At 34.4% G+C, this 20401-nt stretch overlaps 1 protein-coding gene across 4 annotated transcripts; it reads right to left on the bottom strand.

Moving 5' to 3' along the window:
• Positions 1-121: 121 nt before the first annotated feature.
• Positions 122-15511, bottom strand: LOC125871407 (uncharacterized). Of its 4 annotated transcripts, none has more exons than XM_049552009.1 (10): positions 15478-15511; positions 14754-14800; positions 13993-14070; positions 13401-13425; positions 13280-13312; positions 13042-13163; positions 12826-12956; positions 11210-11430; positions 10292-10542; positions 122-384 (listed from the first exon to the last, which is right to left on the bottom strand). In XM_049552009.1, exons 2-10 carry the CDS (start codon positions 14754-14756, stop codon positions 301-303), a joined length of 948 nt encoding a protein of 315 aa, XP_049407966.1. In that variant the 5' UTR covers positions 14757-14800; positions 15478-15511; the 3' UTR covers positions 122-300. The 4 variants fall into 4 exon arrangements, with proteins under 4 accessions (XP_049407966.1, XP_049407951.1, XP_049407945.1 ...); XM_049551994.1 differs by lacking the exons at positions 10292-10542; positions 11210-11430; positions 12826-12956; ... (4 more) ...; positions 14754-14800; positions 15478-15511 and adding exons at positions 499-752; positions 1615-1835; positions 3179-3309; ... (4 more) ...; positions 5814-5859; positions 6386-6452; XM_049551988.1 differs by lacking the exons at positions 10292-10542; positions 11210-11430; positions 12826-12956; ... (4 more) ...; positions 14754-14800; positions 15478-15511 and adding exons at positions 499-752; positions 1615-1835; positions 3179-3309; ... (4 more) ...; positions 5814-5867; positions 6387-6431.
• Positions 15512-20401: the final 4890 nt, after the last annotated feature.

Here is a 20401-nt window from a genome sequence, read left to right as displayed (position 1 = left end):
GAAAATATTCGTTTTGAGAAATATTTTTTCAGAAAAACGATTTGTTGATATACCAAAAGTGCAATGTTGCTAGTTAAAATCTTGTGTGTGTAATGTATAAAATGCTCTTTCAATCACAAGATTCAGAAGTTTCTTTTATTTTCTTCGGCCAACCATTTTCCAGATGTGCTCCTCAATTAATTAGGAGTACATCATTCCATCATTTGCAACAGTCAATGAAACCCAAATTGTATAAATTATATAGTACAAGTTACACATAATTAAGACATTTGACTGACAAAAGAAAAGGTTAATATGAAATTAACCCCTCAAGGAGTACTTTTTCCCAGAGAAAGCCTGAAACTTGGGTTCTTCTTTCTTTGGAGGTTCCTCTTTCACAGGTTCCTGCAAATGAACAGGAGCATTAACAGGCTGAGACTAGCAAGCTAAATTTTAAAGAATTTTCTTATAATAAAGGAAATGTATATGAACATTAGCATATAGAGAGAGATATAAAACCTTCTTTTTTTCAGGAGTACGATTTGCGTTTGAACCAAATACAAGCTTCCCTTGTGACTGACGACTAGAGTTTTGGGAGCTTGGAGCAGCAGCAGATTTCTTAACACCATTAGTAGCGTTACCTTGCTTATCTGAGGACCCAGAAGAGGAAGAAGAAGGTGGAAGCTGCTGTTTTAAGGGTTTCCCATCCAAACGTCTCGCTCCACCAGTAAAAGGGTTGAATTTTGGCTCAACTTCTGTTGCATCCTCTTGAACTGCATGACCGAAGAATTATTATGCTACAGAAAGAAGTTTAGAAGTTCTGCAGTAACGAGTAATCTACAGGAAGAAACAATTACGAGTGAGAAGTGAAGTCCTAGAACTGCACCATACGGGCGAAATAAAATTTGCCAAACATTGTCACCAAACATCCCAACCTGGAAGTATCATAGTATTTTGCATTTTCAAGAAGTCCAACAAAAAAAGAAGGATGACGCGTTCTTGATCAAAGGTTTTCCAGTTCAGGATATCCAAGTACAATATATACTGTGAACAACATAAATTTACAGCACGGAAGCTTAGTGCATTGGGACTTGGACTGCCTTTTTTAACCACATAAGTTGGGCAATTGCAATACCAAAGCAAGCTCTAGTGTTATTAAGAGTTTGTAGAACTGATCTCTAAACCATACAAGATTCTGCCTTCGTCTCAATTAGATGCTGCCATTTGAATAGTATAAGATAAAAGAGTTTGAATAGATTTTAGGAGGTGATCATCAGTATTTCCCAAAGGAAAATTTAGTATGTTCGAAATGTGGAGTTGTTTGTTGGTAGGAAATCACACGCACAATCAACTAATGTAAGCAATATGTCCAGTGTTGTCAAAGGCATGCTTAAACCCTAAAGCGAGGCTCAAAACATGTTGGGCGCTTTGCTTCTTAATGTGCGATTCAATGTCATCATTAAGGCTAAAAGACAAATTTTTTTCCTTGCAAATGAGGGTTTCCTGAAGAGGCGACACTAAACAATTGGTATTTCACTTTATCATAAAATGGCTTTTTGATAACACTGATATGTGCTACTACTAGAATTTGTTAAGACAGAGGAATTAATTTCAGAAAATTTGAAGAATATGCACCTTCTGCTGGAGAGTTGCTTGGACGAGAAGGAGCCGTTCTTTCAGGTTCTTTGTAATCAAGTGGGGGAGCAAAGTCTACTTCACAGTCTGTCTCAATAATACTTATTCCATTAGAAGGTTTGGTCTCCACAATATCTATATAATATTTTTTATTGTTGTAAGCCACCATAATACTATCTCCTGTGGTTAAGCAGGAGAAGTTTCTGAGTGTCGTCTCCAAGCTGCATCAGTAAAGGAAAGAAGTCAAATTTCAAAACCTCCTATATTAGTATGCGGGTATTTTGCAAATGAAATTAGATTAATAAGCAACTGAACAAACAAATATTGGTTATACCAGATAGCAGATGTAATTCTCCTAATTCAAATTAAAAAATGAAAATAATTTTTATTTGTCAATCATCTCACATAGCTATGCTTAGTGTTCAAGCAGGAATTCTTATACAAATAATATAGTAGCAATTATAGTCTATAGAATAGGTGTAACATTATGGATTAGGATCATCAAGAAGCCAGTCCTGTGCATATTCACAAATGGAACACAGACGGAACTATATATATTCATGTTTATCCCTCAAAATTTTGACCACTACATTGGACCATCATTTTCTCTCAATTTAAAAGAATAATGAGAAAAACTAATTGGGGAAGGATTTGAAGCTAAGAGCACTCCTTGCATGGATCTCTATATCCTCCCTTAGCCCTCTTCCCATACTTAAATACATGTCAGACAAAAGAACTTCAATCCAGGATAACATAACGTTTCTCTTTTTTCCAAAGGCACTCCGATTGGTAATTCTAGCTCTACAAGGAAACTTTTACCTCATAAACCATCTCATAAAAAGTCAATCCAGTAACAAAGAGGTGATATTGCTCTATGAAGTTCTTATACACCTATTTGCTGAAGCAATCTCACTTTAAAATTAAGTCAGATTTTAACTCATTAAGAACAATAACTAGTGCATTTTGGCATTAGACTAGTCAAACTCTAATGTTTAGTAACTATCTATCTACACCAACAATAAATTGTAATCCCAGTGACTTAGTTCAGTGATCCCTCCTAAATGTTTAAATACAAAATTGTCCTCAAATTCCTCTTTAACCCAAGAACATGGACTGACTTCATCTTCTTATTTTTTACCACACCCTACTCTCCTATTTTGGTGACCACTATCTCTTATACTTGTTTCCAATTTATTCTCCTACTTCTTATGTTCTTTTCCAAACCTGTCAGGTAAACTTATTACCTACAAAATGTGATACTTTTTCAATAATCTGTTAATATCAGAATATGCTATGGAACCTACTTTTATAATTTAAAGAAGTATCTAATTTCAAAAAGATTACTTCATCTACAGCCTTGGACCCACTTTCATTTTTACACAAGTTTCAATTCTTAACTCAATAATCATCCCCCACAAAAAGAGTGTGGAGCACTTCTTTTGTCCTGCTGAATTTTCCTTTTGAGTGTGCCATAAAACAATTGTGGCTACCCAAACACTAGCATAAAATGGAACCAATCCACAGAAAGTTATTAAAAAAGAATAAAAAACTTCAGCAAACTCACATGGCCTTCGGGTTAGAAATATCTAGAAAATCCTTCGTGTGGGGTTGCAGCTTAACATATTTACCCTTGGGAAGAGTTACATTTTTCACTGTCACAATATCGCCTTCTTGTAGGCATAAATTTTCCATCATCTACAAGGTCCACATTAAAATGAGTTATGCACAGCAGTAGAACTGAAACAAAGAAAATAGAATTACACAGAAATGAGATGTACCCAATATGGCATATATATCATGCCCTCTTCTGCAATGAACTCCAAAACCCCACAGTGAGAAACCCGTTCCGTGGAATCATTTCGAAGCTCAAACAACATTGGATAATCAATGTGAAGTGATGCTACAAAATTTTACATTCAATGTTGAATACGGTTAAGAAAAGAACCAGCTGCCAACTGATAAAGGTGCAAAATCCTATGTTGCTCAGACTCTTCAAAAATGTCGACGAGCGCGTGTCGGATCCTCCAAAAATAGTGTATGTTTGAAGGATCCGACACGGGTGTGGCAACATTTTTGGAGAGTCCCGAGCAACTTAGGCAAAATCTAAATAACTGAAAATGCCCAGATACAGAACAAGGATACTGACCTAGACGATCAAGAGCAGAGGGAGGCATTATAACTGGGAAAAAAAAATTAAAAAAAAAAAAACATAAGACTTGATGCTCGAATAACCTACCGCAAATACAAAAAAGAACTATTGGCATTACTTACTTTTGTCTCCATTTTCTAGTTGTGGCTGCAAAGATGGAACATACATAATCAGTTTTTGTTTTTTTTTAAAATGAAAATAAATACCAAGCAAAAATAAATTGCAGTGGGAGAAGTGATATGTGGGACAAACATCTGAAATACAAATTTAATACACATAGAAGACCAATCTCCCACCACATATATAAAGCATAAAGGTAAAAAAAAAGAAAAGACTTCTTTCAGTGTACAACTATACCAAGAAGAACTACTAAACAGTTAAATTGCTCCCTCTTCACCTTAATAAAAGAAAATTCATTCCCTTCCCAACCCCTTTCTCTACAATAACAACAAAATGTGAATGATGCAACCAGCGGAAATAAGATGTCATGAGGCTTAAAAATTAATTTTGAGGAAAGCTCTTCTAGATAATAATCTCAAAATAAATCATAGAACGAAAAAATGAAAATGACCTAAGCAAATTTCGTGAGCATGACAATCTAATGGAAGCCAAAGGAATGAGAAAAACTTTGTGAAACAATCACAGGTAATTACCACAGTAGATTAGATTAGTAAACAAAATTTGTCTTTTCAAAAGCATTCCAACCTTATCAATGAAAGATGCAGGATAGCACCGGTACGTCTGCTCAAATGATCGTCCATGATATCCATATCCATCAAAAAACTGCAGATCACAAATCAAAGAGTACAATAATGAGTTATGACAAATGAAGATAACACTAATGACACACAGATATATGTCAATAGAGTCAATGATAGTTTTTTAAAAGCTACAAAACAGAAATAAATAACATCAAACAAGAACACAGCCTTCAACAAAGAAAATGCCCCTTTGAAGGTAGATGTGTTTAGGGAAGCTAAAATAAAATCAAGTCAGTTTAGCCAGTTCCAATTAAAGGTTGTGTGCTCTCAATAGTATGCTTCTGTAAACAAAACTTAGCTTTTGTTGCAAGTCTACAAGGCTTGTTTGAAGACAGGATATGAGCCTGTGGATGTTGAAACAAGGCCGTTTTCTTTGCAGACATTTGCGTGGACTTAGCAAGTGGATTTGAAAGGTAATTCTAAATGCCATCGGATTTTGCCCTGCCTTTTTAGCAATTTTAAAATGATGTTCCGAGAGGCGTCATTTGAGTCACTGACCAAGCTTTCCGATAATCAGCTCACTCTATTGCTCTCTCACTCTCTCGCCTGTGAACTGTATAAAATTTCTTTCCATGGAATGTACCGGTTTAAGATGAACCTCAGTCGCATAGTTGAAGAACAATAGAGCAATGGAATGAAAAATAGTAGTAGCAAAACATCTAATTCATACCATTATATTTTTTTGTTACTTCATCCTGGTGTATTATTGGTAATAACATCAATGGGAATCTATAATCTCCATATTTTCTCAAGTCTATGAACCAAATATACAACTGCTGACTCTCAGGAACCGTCGTCCATCCCTTTTGACAATTGACAACAAACTTTTTTGTAATTTAATGCACTCTTGTCTATTAACTACCACAAAGATCATGTTCCTCCTCTTTTCTCAGGTTTTTTTCCCAAAAGGAGGAAGTGAGCCCCTGCAGATGGACATTCTATTCACAAATTCAACACTCCCTAAGCTGGCACTTAGATCTTCAGTTCTTATTAAATTAAGAAACCCCTGAGTATAACGTCAGTCATGATCTAAATTCCATCTTTTATTCAAGAGAACAAATTATTAGATGATATTCTTAAAACAGAATCTAGCAGAAACACAGCACAACTTTTGCTAAATCCAATATGGCCTGACCCTTGCCCTAGCTTATTGCACCAGGCTGCCCTTTCTTTTCTTAAAATAAGCTTACTAAGTTATACTAAAAAAGTATCAGTACAACCATGGGAGTATATATCGAGAATCAATAACACTTCTGCTGCATATCAACCGGTAAAAACAGAAAATTTACCATGATTTCTGTCTCTGAGTAGCCCGAACTCAACTGTTTCAGCTAAGTGCTAACCTATAAAAGAACAGTAATAAAAAAAGAGGACATAATTAAAAATACAGTCAATTTTCAATAATTTTGTACTATTTCAGATTTTTCAGAAAACTTAGCAGACAATCGCAAGTTCAAACCTTTATCGCACAAATGAAAGGAAACTCAAAAGTCTTTCTTTTCTGTATATTGAAAACTAACTACAAAAACCAAATCAAACTAAAACTAGAAAAAATATTTCTATACGAACTAGGAAAAAGAAATAATAACTAGACATAATTAAAAAAATACCAAAAATAACAAATCATAAACAACTTAGTATTCGTATTCCAACTTTGAATTATTATTCCAACAACAAATAAGAAAATTTATCAACTTGTAAAAATTGCAGAGAAGTGTGATATTAGACTAGAACTCATCCAATTCACTAAAATTCGTGTTTCGCCATTAAGGATCATCGCAAAAAGGACAAAAGTCTCGTCGTCTAATTAGAATCAACAAAAAAAAGGGGGAATGCTGAGAGAAAAAGAAAGAGAAACATACAAATTCGATTCCTTCAGAGAAAGAGAATGTGAAGAATTCGTGCAGAAAAAGAAAAGAAGAGCAAGAATTTGATGATGAATGCTGATGGGAGACGGTTTATGAGCCTATTTGGTTGGGCCGGCCCACTAAGAGGAATTCCGGACATGGGCCAATATTGGATCCGGAAATAAATTAGTTAAATTACCTTATTAGACATACATCGCTAACATGTATACTAACCTTACATATACTTTCAAATAATTACATATATTACCACTTTTAATATTTTGTACCATATAATATTGAAGAAATACAATTTGAGATTTGTGTCTATTTAATCATTTTCAAAGTCATGTATTCACGATAGATTTCAATTTGTTTTGTCTTCTGGTTTTGAAAGTCAAGGTAAAGCTCCATTAATTTAGAGTTTTCTTTCATTGCTAGTGATTCTCAAAATGAGAATAATGTTTATTTATTGTTGCTCGAAAAATGGCATGAAATTACCACTGCAATTCTCGATATTTTCAGTCACTTAAATTTGAAAATCCAAAAATGCAACAACTTTGACGAACAAAAGAGAAAGATAGTATGTGATTTGTTGCATATGCAAAGAAGGTTTATGTAACACCTCGATTTTCAAAATATCTAAATTAACTCGTATCTTCGTGGAAAGACAAAGAGGGTGAGTAATACATTAAGAATGATGTGGTATGTCATATTTTAAGTGTTCAAGAGTTGTATCTCAAGTTTTGAAGTAAGGTAATTCGCAAAATAAAAGTTGGCGAAAGTTATCGTAAGTTCATTTTTAAAGATTTCTCTGAAATTTGGGTCAAATGTCTCGAAAGTTTCTCCAAATCTATAAAGAGTTATGGGGCCCACGACCCATTAAATCAAAGGTCTACAAGTCTAGTTTCCAACGCAGCAAACGGTTTGTTCATACGACTTTAGAATAGAGAGATATTTGCATTTTTGCGAGACTGTGCAAGCAGGCACGTGAGGTAGGTCCCCTAAGTCGATGGAAGCTTATAAGATAGCATCTTCTTCATTTTTCTTCATTCAAACTTGTAAGAAACCCACGAAAATCAGAGAAACTCTCCTCAAATCATCATTGGGTGTTCATCATCTCTTCTTGGCTCCTTATCAAAAATTGCCCTACTTCTCGAGCTCGTCGTTTTGGTATAGTTTTTAGGAACCATCTTTTATTAGTTTATGGATACCTTAGGTCTTGGATAGTAATTTACAATAGGAATCTGTATCGATTGTCGTAGTAATTCTTATCCTTAATTACTGATTGATTTTATCTTCTTTTAGTGTTGTAGTGGTGCGGACAGAGGTATTTTCAGCATAAATTATAAAGAAAAAGGTATGTTAAGCGTATTCTCTTCGTTTGGCATATTTTCTTAGAGCTTGGGAGTGATATAGTGGGGTAGTTAATGTTGGTGATCTTGTAGATGTAATTGTGTGATTGGCTGATTGAGTGGTTATAAACCCTCATTATAGGGACTCTTAATCTGTTAAGAACGACCCTGAGTTAGGAACAACTTGGAAACTATTATATATATATATATATATATATATATATATATATATTGTTTATAGCTAAATTGATCATCTTTAGCTTATTCAATTGTTTGTTGTCGCCCTGGGGCTATTGTGGTTAGTTGTTGAGTTATGAACAGCCTAAGGAGGCTATGATGTTGTCTAATAGGACTATGTTATTGCCTAAGAGGGCTATGTATTGTCCACGGGGTTATATTGATGCCAAAGAGTGTTATGTGTTGTCTACGGGGCTATTTTGACACCAAAGAGGGCTATGTGTTGCCTACAGGGCTATGTGATGCAAAAGAGGGCTACGTGCAGCCTACAGAGATATGATGTTGCCTAAGAGGGTGATACGCTGCCTACGGGGCTCTATCGTTGCCAAAAAAGGGCTATGTGACTTCTTACAAAGACAAGGAGCTACCGATAGGGTTATGTAGATTGATTTGGCACCTTCTGGGGTTATTAGGGCCTAGGTAGGTGGTATGTTGTTTGTATCTACCGAGCTTATGGAGGCTTGGTTAAGTTGTTGTTTGATCATTATTATATTTTTTAGATTCAGTAGTGGGTTAGGATACTTATCTAAATTTGATTTCCTTACCTGATTGTTTTTGGTATATTATGATATTTTCTCATTTAGTCTATTGTCTTACATACTCTGTACATTATTTTGTACTGACTCCCCATAGCTTGGGGTGCTGCATTCAGGTATGCAGGACCCGGCAAACGACCCAGTAGACCTCCTCAGCAGCAGGATTGACTTCTATCTGGTTGGCTAGCCCCTTTCCTCCGGAGCTGCCAGAGTTTGGAGGTTTGTTAGCTTTTATTGTATATATTTTATGGGTAGGCTGGGACCCTGTCCCACCAATCTTTATTACTCTTAGAGGCTTGCAGACTAGTGTGTGGGGTGTACATCTATGTTATGGCCATGCTGACGTAGTTTGTTAGTTTGTTGATGTTTGTTAGCTGTTTGATGTATTGTATTGATATATACCTGCTTTCAGTTTCGCTATAGAAATCATGGTGGCCTCGACGACCCAATCAGGACTTTTGTGCTAGTTGGCTATTTCTTTATATGAACTCTTAGAAGTAGCTGTTTCTTTTATAGATCTGTTGATAGGGGTCTTGCCGGTCGAGGGCTTAATTTTAAGCCGAGGTATACTTGTTTATTTTCTTGATTGCGTGTGGCTGTCATGCGCTAGTAGCAAATGGTTCAGCAGGGTCGGCTCGGGCCTGAGTTCTGGCATTAGGAGTCAGTTGCGCCCCTTGAGTTTAAGGCGTGACAGTTTATGCAGTAATTGTGATAAACCTTAATGAGGAAGAAGATGAGAAAAATACTTTTTGGATCGAATTGCAATTATTGATGTATTTGACACATTATTAAGTTAAGCTAATATGTATCTATTTTTTATTAGGATATCCAATTAAGTGTATGTGTATATGAATAAATATACGCATGTATTCAAGATTTACACATATTATTAATAAATTTGACACATTATTGAGTTAGATTATATATCTAGTTTTTTATCAATGTATCTGATTAAGTGTATATATATCTGACAAACTATACGCATGTATCTGAATAATAATTTTTAAACCTAAGTTAAGGAGTCTAAACTTGGCTAAATAACAAAAAAAAAAAAAAAACACTTCAATTGTTTTGATTTCCTTTAGGAATTTCAAGACACAACATTCAGAAGCGATGAATTATGTTAAACTTAGTTCCTACAGAACTTACACTTGCATTTCAGAAGCCAATTAATTCCCACCAAAACCTTTACATCAATAGAAGCACAAGTTCAATTTCAAAACCAACAAGTTGTGTCTAATAAGGCAAAACTTCCATGAACTTGTGCCGAGCGAAATTAGGTCAACAATAAAAGTACTTTTAGCCCACAAATTTTCATTAAATGAAAAGCATAGATAAAAACTAAAAGCCACAAATTTGATGAGCAAAAATTAAAGACCACGAAACTAGAGTAATAAAACAAACAATGCCTTTATAAGAGAGTCTACGCCAACCAACCATTTTTAAGATCACTCTCATGAATAGGAGTGCATCATTCCATCATTGGCAATAGTCAATGAAACCTAATTTGTATGGATTTATACAGTAAGTTATATAAGTTAAATATAATTCAGATATTTGATTGACAAAAGAAAAGGTTAATAATATGCAATTAACCCCTCAAGGAGTACTTTTTCCCAGAGAAAGCCTGAAACTTGGGTTCTTCTTTCTTTGGAGGTTCCTCTTTCACAGGTTCCTGCATATGGACGAGAGTATTAACGGGGCGAGATTAGCAAGGTACTTGAAACTACCAAAAGGATATGTATTAGATAATTTTTACGGATTCTTATAGTCTGCCAAATGTAGAGGGATAAACCTTTTGTTTCTCAGGAGCACGGTTTGCATTTGAACCAAATACAAGCTTCCCTTGTGACTGACGACTAGAGTTTTGGGAACTTGAAGCTGCAGCAGCAAACTTCTTACCACCATTAGTAACATCGACTTGCTTGTCTGAGGACCCAGAAGAGGAAGGTGGAGGTTGCTGTTTTAAGGGTTTCCCATCCAAACGTCTTGCTCCACCAGTAAAAGGGTTGAATTTAGGCTCAACTTCTGCGGCAGCCTCTTCAACTACATGAGCAAAAAATTATTATAATTAAGCTACAGAAATAAGTGAAGATATAGCAAGTTCTGCAGTAATTACAGGAAGAAACAATATGAATGAAAAGTGAAGTCCTAGAACTGCAGCAGCGAAATAACAATTGGCCAAACATCTCAACCTGGAAGTATCAGAGTCTTTCCATTTCCAAAAGGTCAAAGAATATCAAGAAAGACACTCATTCTTGATCAAATGTTTTCCAGTTCAGGATATCAAAGTACAAAATATGTGGAAAACACAAATTTACAGCATGGAAGCTTAGTGCACTGGGCTGCCTTTTTAACCACATAAATGTATAGATTATAAATGAACTAAAGGTGTAGAAAGATTGGGCAATTGCAATTTCCATGCGAAATCTAGTGTTAGTGTTACTAAGAATTTCTAGAACTCGTCTCCACAACCGTATAAGATACTGCCTCACTTAGATGCTGCCATTCAAATAGTATATGATAAAAGAGTTTAAATAGGTTTTAGGGGTTGATCATCAGTATTTTCCATAAGGACAATTAAATATGTCCGAAATGTGGGGTTGTTTGTGGATAGGGTATCACATCATGATCAACTAATGTAAGCAATATGTGGTTGTACTATAGTTTGTGAAGAAAGAAATTAATTTCAGCAATTTTGAAGAATATACACCTTCTGCTGGAGCCTTGCTTGGACGAGAAGGAGCCGCTCTTTCAGGTTCTTTGTAATCAAGTGGAGGAGCAAAGTCTACTTCACAATCGGTCTCAATAATACTTATTGCATTAGAAGGTTTGGTTTCCACAATGTCTATATAATATTTTTTATTATTGTAAGCCACCATGATGCTATCTCCTGTGGTTAAGCAGGAAAAGTTTCTGAGTGTTGTCTCCAAGCTGCATCAGTAAATGAAAGAAGTCAAACTTCAAAGCCTCCAATAGTATGTGGGTTTTTTGCAAATGAGAGTAAATTAATAAGCAACTGAACAAACAAATATTGGCTAGACCAGTTAACAGATGTAATTCTCCTAATTCAAATAAAAAATGAAAATAAATTGTACTGGTCAATCATCTCACTTATCTATGCTTAGTGTTCAAGCAGACAAATAACGAAAAAATATATCAATTATAGAATAGGTGTAACACTAGGGATTAGGTCATCAGGAAGCCAATCCTGTGCATATATTCATGTTTATCCCTCAATGTGATATCATTTCAATTCCACCTGTACTCATAAAAGCAGATATTTCGACCACTACGTTGCACCATTCTTTTTCTCAATTTAAAAAAATAATGAGAAAAACTAATCCAGGAAGTATTTGAGCCATGAGCACTTCTTGCATGGATCCCTATCTCTTCCCCTAGGCCCTTTTCAGCTTTCCCCACCTACTTAGTTACATGTCAAAGAAAAGAACTTCAATCCAGCATAACATAATGTTTCTGTGTTTCCAAAGGCAAACCGATTGGTAATTCTAGTTCTACAAGGGAACTTTTACCTCATAAACTATCTGACAAAAAGTTAATCCAGCAACAAAGAGAGAGATATTGCTCTATGAAGTTCCTTATACACCCATTTGCTGAAGCAATCTCACTTTAAAATTAAGTCAACTTTTAACTTATTAAGAACAAGACCTAGTGCACTTTGGCACCAGACTAATCAAACTCCAATGTTTAGTAATTATCTATACCAGCAATAAAGTGTCGATCCCTGTGAATTTGCCTTGTGATCTCTCCTAAATGTTTAAACACAAAACTGTCCTCAAGTTCAATTTTAACTCAAGAACATGGAATGACTTGATCTTCTTGGGTCTGCAACAACGGTAGGGGTATCAAGTTATTAAGTCAAATTATGAAAGTGTGGGACAGTTTAAACACAAAATTGTGCTCTCCTATTTTGATGATCATTATTTCTTATACTTGTTTCCAATTTATTCTCCTCTTATCTGCAAAATTTGATACTTCTTAAATATTCTGTTAATATTAGAATATGCAATGGAACCTACTTTATACTGTAAAGAAGTAACTAATTTCAAAAAGTTACTTCATCTACAACTTTGAACCCACTTTCATTTTAACACAAGTTTCAATTCTTAACTCAATAATTCATGCCCCCCCAAAAGAATGTGAATTGGGACAGAGGGAGCATTTCTTTTGTCTTGCTGAATTTTCCTTTCAAGTGTGCCATGAATTCTAGAAAAAATTATGCAGAAACAATTGGTCTCCACACCCACTAACATAAAACAGAACCAAGCCACAAAAATATTTTTAAAAAAAAGGCTTCATCAAACTCACATGGCCTTTGGGTTAGAAATATCCAGAAAATCCTTCGTATGGGGTTGTAGCTTGACATATTTACCCTTAGGAAGAGTGACATTTTTCACTGTCACAGTATCGCCTTCTTGTAGGAATAAATTTTCCATCATCTACAAGGTCCACATTAAAAGTGAGTTTATGCACAGCAGTTGAACTGAACCCAAGAAAACAGAATCACACAGAAATGATATGTACCCAATATGGCATATATATCATGCCCTCTTCTGCAATGAACTCCAAAACCCCACAGTGAGAAACCCGCTCCGTGGAAGTATTTCGAAGCTCAAACAACATTGGGTAATCAATGTGAAGTGATGCTGCAAAATTTTACATTCAATACTCAATATGGTTAAGAAAAGAACCAGCTGCCAACTGATAATGGTGCAAAATCTAAATAACTGAAAATGCCAAGATACAGAACAAGGATACTGACCTAGACGATCAAGGGCAGAGGGAGGCATTATAACTGGAAAAAATAAAAGAAAAAACAACATAAGACTTAATGCTCAAATAACCTACTGCAGATCCAAAAAAGAACTATTGGCATTACTTACTTTTGTCTCCATTTTCTAGTTGTGGCTGCAAAGTATTAAACATACATAATCAGAATTAAAGAAAAAGAAACAGAAAATAAATATAAAGCAAAAATAATTGCAGTGCTAGAAGCGAATGTGGGACAAACATCTAAAATACAAGTTTAATACACATATAAGACCCATCTCCAATCACATATAATATGCATATAGGTCAAAAAGAAGGCGTCTTTCACTGTATAACTATACCAAGAAGAACTACTAAACAGTTAAATTCCTCCCCCTTCCCCTTAATAAAAGAAAATCCATCCCCTCTCCAACCCAACCCCCTTCTTTTTAACAACAAATGCACATGATGCAACCTGCAGAAATAAGATGTCATGAGACTTAAAGATTACTTTTGTGGAAAGCTCTTCTAGATAGTTATATCAAGATAAATCATCCACCTATATTAGACTTTAGAAGAATGAAAAAATGAAGACGACTGAAGTAAAATTTTGTGAGAAAAACAATCTAATGGAAGCCAAAGGAACGAGAAGAATTTTGGGAAACCTTCACAGGTAATTAACAGCAGTAGATTAAAATAAATTTGTCTTTTCAAAAGCATTCCAACCTTATCAATGAATGATGCAGGATAACACCGGTATGTCTGTTCAAATGATCTTCCATGATATCCATATCCATCAAAAAACTGCAGATCACAAATCAAAAAGTACAATAATGACCAATGAAGATAACACTAATGAAGATATATATCAATAGAGTGAATGGTAGTTTTTTAAATGCTACGAAACAGAAATAAATAACATCAAACAAGGAATTTGTCAGAAATTTGTCATTCATGCCATCTTGACAACTGAGAACAAACTTTTGTAATTTAATGTACTCACCCTATTTACTATCATAGAGACCATGTTCCTCCTCTTTTCTTAGGTTTTTCCCAAAAAGGAGAAAGTGAGCCCCTACAGATGGACATTCTATTCACAAATTCAGCGCTCCCTAAGATGGCACTTAGATCTTCAACTCTTATTACACTAAGAAACCCTTGAGTATAACTTCAGTCAGAAACACAAATATTAGACGATATTCTTAAAACAGAATCTAGCAAAACACAACTTCTACTAAATCCAATATGGCCTGGCCCTTGCCCTAGCTTATTGCACCAGGATTCCCTTCTTATTCTTAAAACAGAATCTAGCAAAATACAACTTCTGCTAAATCCAATATGGCCTGGCCCTTGCCCTAGCTTATTGCACCAGGATGCCTTCTTATTCTTAAAATAGTGCTTAAAAATATCAGTACAACCATGGGAGTATATATCGAGAATCAATAAAAGTATTGCTGCATATAAACCGCAAAGAAAAGAAAATTTACCATGATTTCTATCTCTGAGTATCCCAAACTCAACTGGCTCAGCTAACCTATAAAAGAACAATAAACCAAAAAGACGATACTATCAAAAACACAGTTCTTCATGTTGATATAACAAAATAGAAAGAAAATCACCAACATCTCATACAATTGCTGATCGTTGGATGACTCAGGATAGCCTTTTCATAAGTTTTACTATTTCAGATTTTTCAGAAAACTTAGCACACAATCACTAGTTGAAGAAATAATCACACAAATAAGAAAATTGCAGGTACTGTCATATTAAACTAGAAGTTTTCTATATACAAAGAAAACCAACAGAGAACTCATCCAATTCACTAAAATTCGTGTTTCACCAATAAATTCGATTTCATAAATTCACTGTTATCCTTGGGAAAGGACTTTCCTTTAAACAACCTATCATAGGCGTTAGTTAGATTTATTCTATGGATTATAGTTTACTTTAAGGGGAACTTCTTTTTACCCTTTAATTACTTTATATTACTTAAAAAGAAACTTGACTATTAAATTAGGGTTAACATAAAAACAAATCGACATGATTATAGTTGTGTTAACTATGCCTCCTAAAAGTAGATTGATTCCAAAGCAATTACAATAAAACTTCATTGAAACATTCCTTAGATTCAAGATTCAAGAACAACAGAGAAGAGAAACAAAGAAAATACGACAAGATCAAAGAAGATGCAACAAGTAGAAGAAAAATAACCTAGAAGATGAGAGAGCACGAGTCGAGAGGAGAAAGTACTGGATTTGAGAACTCACAATTGAAAATTAAGCGAAGCAATCAATTAATAGCTGTGAAACTATTCAGAAGACCATAATACCCTTTTAAACGCCAGCCTGGAATCCTCAACTAGGGTAATAACGGGATTATGAAATATTTACTATTTTGGTAGAGTTATTATTTTATTATTAATTATAATTTAAAAAGTGTTTTGATTTGAAGGATAATTTAAATCATTGAATCTTACTAATTTATGTATCATATTTATTGAATTCACATAAAAATAAATTTGTTATATATAAAGTACAATGAATTCATCAAAATCATTATATCTTACTAAATTATATTTATTTAAGTACAATGTATGCAGATGATTCATTTTCATATATATTTTTCTTAAAATGGTTCATTGTAAAATGAATTCAAGAATTTAATTACTCATTATACATAATGTTCATTGTTTCTTAATAATCAAATATTTTTCATTGTATCGTTATTGTTCAATGCATGATGGTAAGTGTAACACTCCGACCTTTCAAAACGTCTAAATTAACTCGAATCTTCGTGGAAAGACAAGGAGGGTGAGTATTAAATTAAAAATGATGTGGTATGTCATATTTTAAGTGTTCAAGGGTTGTATCTCAAGTTTTGAAGTTAAGTAAGTGGCAAAATAAAAGTTGGCGAAAGTTATTGTAAGTTCCTTTTTAAAGATTTCTCTAAAATTTGGGTCAAATGTCTTGGATGTTTTCTCCCAATATATAAAGAGTTAGAAGGCCTATCACTCATTAAATCGAAGGCCTACGAGTCTAATTTGCAACGCACAAAACCTCGTATCAAACCGACATTAAAGTAAAACGTTATAAGGGTTTTACTAGGGACTGTTGGGGCAGAATTCGGGTCGGGTCAAAAATATGGTATGTCTTATATAACGTTTTAAGCCATGGAAACATTTCATTTCAATTCCAAACCAGAGATAAAGCTTAAGAGAAGGCTCCTATGGAGTTTTAGCATGATGAAGGTTAGTTTTGACGATTTCTACCATTAAACATTGCCCCCATGCCTAGAAACGTAATCCCTACACATGGCAATCGTTTTTCCCTTCTATTAGCTGCGTTTAGAGCTGGTTTTTGAAGATATAAATTTGTAGTTTTTGGTGTTTCTTTAAGGTTTACACTTGGTTAACTAAGGTAATTATCTCGGGACCCTTTTATGGTTGTTTTATGAATTTCTACAGACATTTCGACAAGTTGGGGCAATATGGAAAATCTGTCGATTTAAGATTAATTATGAACTGTTTATAGGTGCGTACTAGCTGTGTATATATAGTGTTTGCGAAGCTTAGGACATAAGGAACAACTTTCGTAAATGAACTACGGTCTTTCGAACGTTCATTGGAAAGGTATGTTAAGGTTATTTCATACTTACAACATGTTTTCCTTAAAGCTTAGGAGCAATGTAATTGGGTTGTTATCTTTGTTACACTTGTAGCCATTATTGTTGATTGTTGGCAGCTTGAGTTGATATAATCCTCCTATGTCGGGATTCTTATTCAGTTAATAGCATCCCTATGTTGGACACGACTTAGAGGCTATTTGTATAGGTTGCTTATAACTAAATTGCTTGCTTTTAGCGACTGGATTGTTATTGTTGCCCTTGGGGCTATTGTGGTTAGTTGCTAGAAGAGCTATGTTTTGCCTACAGGGCTATATGGATGCCTAAAAGGGTTATGAGTTGCCTACAGGGCAATATTGACGCCTAAGAAGGCTATGTGCTTCATACAGGGTCATGTTATTGCCTAAAAAGGCTATAAGTTGTCTATAAGCTATGTTGATGCCTAAGAGAGCTGTGTGCTGCCTACGGGGCTATATTAATGCCTAAGAGGGCTATGTGACTTCCTACGAGGCTAGGGGACTACCGATAGGGGTATATAGGATGATTGACACCTTTCGGGCTTATGGGGGCCTGAGTAGATGATCTTGTGTGTTGTTTGTACATGCCGAGCATATGGGGGCTTGGTTAGGTTGTTGTTTTATTATTTTTGATAAGTTTAGATTTAGGAGCAGGTCAGTACACTTATTTTATCCTTGATTTATTTATCAGATTATTCCAGTATATCATGATACCTCCTCTTAGTCTATTGCCTTTCATACTCTGTACATTATTTTGTACTGACGCCTTATTACCTTGGGGGCGCTGCATTTATGCATACAGGTCCTGACAAATGACCGAGTAGACCTCCTCAGCAGCAGGATTAACTTTTATCCGGTTGGCTAGCCCCTTTCCTCCGGAGCTGCCAGAGTTGGGAGGTTTGTTACCTTTTGTTATATATATCTTTATGGGTAGGCTGGGGCCCTGTCTCGCTAATCTTTACTCCTTTTATAGGCTTGCAGACTAGTGTGTGGGGTGTATAGCTACGTTATGGCCATATTGGTCTATGTTGTTGGTTTGTTGAAGCTTGTGAGTTGTTTGATGTATTGTATTGATATATACCTACTTTTAGTTTTGATATAGATATCATGGTGGCCTCGACGGCCCAATCAGGACTTCTGTGCTAGTTGGCTATTTATTTATATGATCTTCTGGGAGTAGCTGTTTCTTTTATAGATCAGTTGATAGGGGCCTTGCCGGCCGATGGCTTAGATTTAAGCCGAGATATACTTGTTTGTTGTCTTGATTGCGTGTGGCTGCCATGCACTAGTAGCAAATGGTTCAGCAGAGTCGGCTTGGGCCTGAGTTTTGGCATTAAGAGCCATCCCCTCGAGTTTGGGGCGTGACAGTAAGAAAATAAACTAATTAAGCAATATAGGAAATTTCTTGAAACCACATCCAAAAATGGCTTTTCATTTAAAAGGTGTCACAAAATCAACAATGAGAGATCAAATACCTAAAGTAGAATGTGAGTGTAAAAGAAATCATTCCAGATGCACTCAAAAAGATTTGCATTCGTAGCAACACCAAAACTCTTGGATGCAATAAGAAAAATTAGATTCAACTAGATTTAAATTTTAATTTAAAAAACACAATAGAATCATATTTCACTAAATTATCATAGATATATTTGTACATTTAAAGAATTATTAATTTATAACATTAATAAGATCATTATAAATTTATAAATGAGTTCATATATTTATATAGGAGTTGTTAAGACCCATTTTTAAACTTAGTTATAAATGTTCCATAACTTGGCTATTTATTAATTTTGAAAATAATTAATAAGATTTGGGCGTTTAAAAAAGAAACTTTTGAAATAAAACCTTTTAAAGAAATCATAGTCGGGTAAAAGGTTCAAGCAATCCTCTAAGGAAGGTTTTAAGCACCTTAAAGGATTCGCTAACACGCGATTGACTGACGATTTAAAAAGTTTAGCTAATTTTAAAAGATAGTTGAATTACTTATGAAAATCTTTATGAAAAGGGATAGAGATAAATTTATACTTATTAAGTAATAAAATATTTCAATGTTGAAATGTAGAAAATGTTTTTAACTTAATAATCTATCCAAGTTAAAGATTTTGAACCGGATGGTTAGTTCAAATTCCTCAACACGGATTCACAGCTTTTTAATAACTATAAAAAACATGAATAAATTTTGAGAATTGAACACAAAAAGATAATAGTGAAATAAAAATCTCCTGAAGATTGATCTAGGATAATAAAAATGATATTAAAGAATATAGTAACACACCGAAAGACACAAATAAAAGTTAAACTAAACAATATGAAGATAAAGATTTAAGAGAAAAATAGGCCTTTTAGCCTAAATCTCAGTTGCTTTTGACTGTTGCAATCTGTTGCTTCATAAATTTCGAGTTTTAAACCAATTTCTGCTTCTCAATTTGTTGCTGTTAATTTTAGGCCTTTGGCCAAAAATACTTCCTGGTGGTTCTGTTCTTATACTTTTCAAGTCCAAAATATGCTAATTTTTTAACCCTTTGGGGTTGTACAGCTAGTCTTCTCGGATTTTTAACCCATTAATATTGGCTTCCCTTTTACGACTTGATGGAAGTTGACTCAAAGAAAATCGAATGCAAATGGTCGCATGCATGAAATACAAAGAAATAAGAATTAGTAAACAATTGAGAAGGGGCTGAAACAAATTTAACATGTAAATCGAACTCAGACATTATTTAATAATATCGATTAAATCTACCTAAAAGAAAGAGGAAGCCAACAGAAACAGAGGAGGAAATTAATTTCCAATGCTAATGCATATCTCTCATACTTTAACCATGATTTCACCGAAAAACCCAGATTTACAAGGAAGGGACAATTTAAACACTTTGTCACAAACCTTAAATTCACATCAGCAAACGGAGAATCAAAAGATTAAGTCAAAAAATATTTTTTGTTAACATATGAGACCTTTGGCCAAGTAACAACTTTTGAAAGCAATCGTGATTAGAAAACTATTGGAAGCAAAAATAACATATATTACCAGACTAGACACGGAAAGTGAGTAAGACGGCCAATAAAAAAGGAGACAGAACAATATGAAAGAAGTTTTAAGCTACAAAAGATAAGATAATGAACTAATCTAACGTATGCAATATTTGTATAATCTAGGATGCATCAAACTTGTATTGTCTTATATGTATTAAATCAAAATAGAAGAAGTAAAAAAAAAAAACAATGAAGAAAATCACCGACAACATCACATGAAAACACTAAGCTAAAACAATGCATTTTCTTTGTTTACCAACGCTATTGGATGAAAATAAACCACCAGAGTCATTTGTTAGGCTGCCGCAACTTGATTGTTAAAGGGTAGTAGTTCTCTTTTGTTTACGTTATTGTGTGCTATTATTTGCATTGTCATGTTCATTATATTCCTTAGCTCAAGATTATCTAATTGACAACTCTTTGTTTTATAGGGCTAATGCTCAACAACCTAAGCTTTTCGTTGA

The sequence above is a fragment of the Solanum stenotomum genome, chromosome 1, assembly GCF_019186545.1.
Source record: "Solanum stenotomum isolate F172 chromosome 1, ASM1918654v1, whole genome shotgun sequence".
Taxonomy (NCBI): domain Eukaryota; kingdom Viridiplantae; phylum Streptophyta; class Magnoliopsida; order Solanales; family Solanaceae; genus Solanum; species Solanum stenotomum.
The sequence above is the reverse complement of the archived record's forward strand: the minus strand, read 5'-3'. Positions and strand labels throughout refer to the sequence as shown.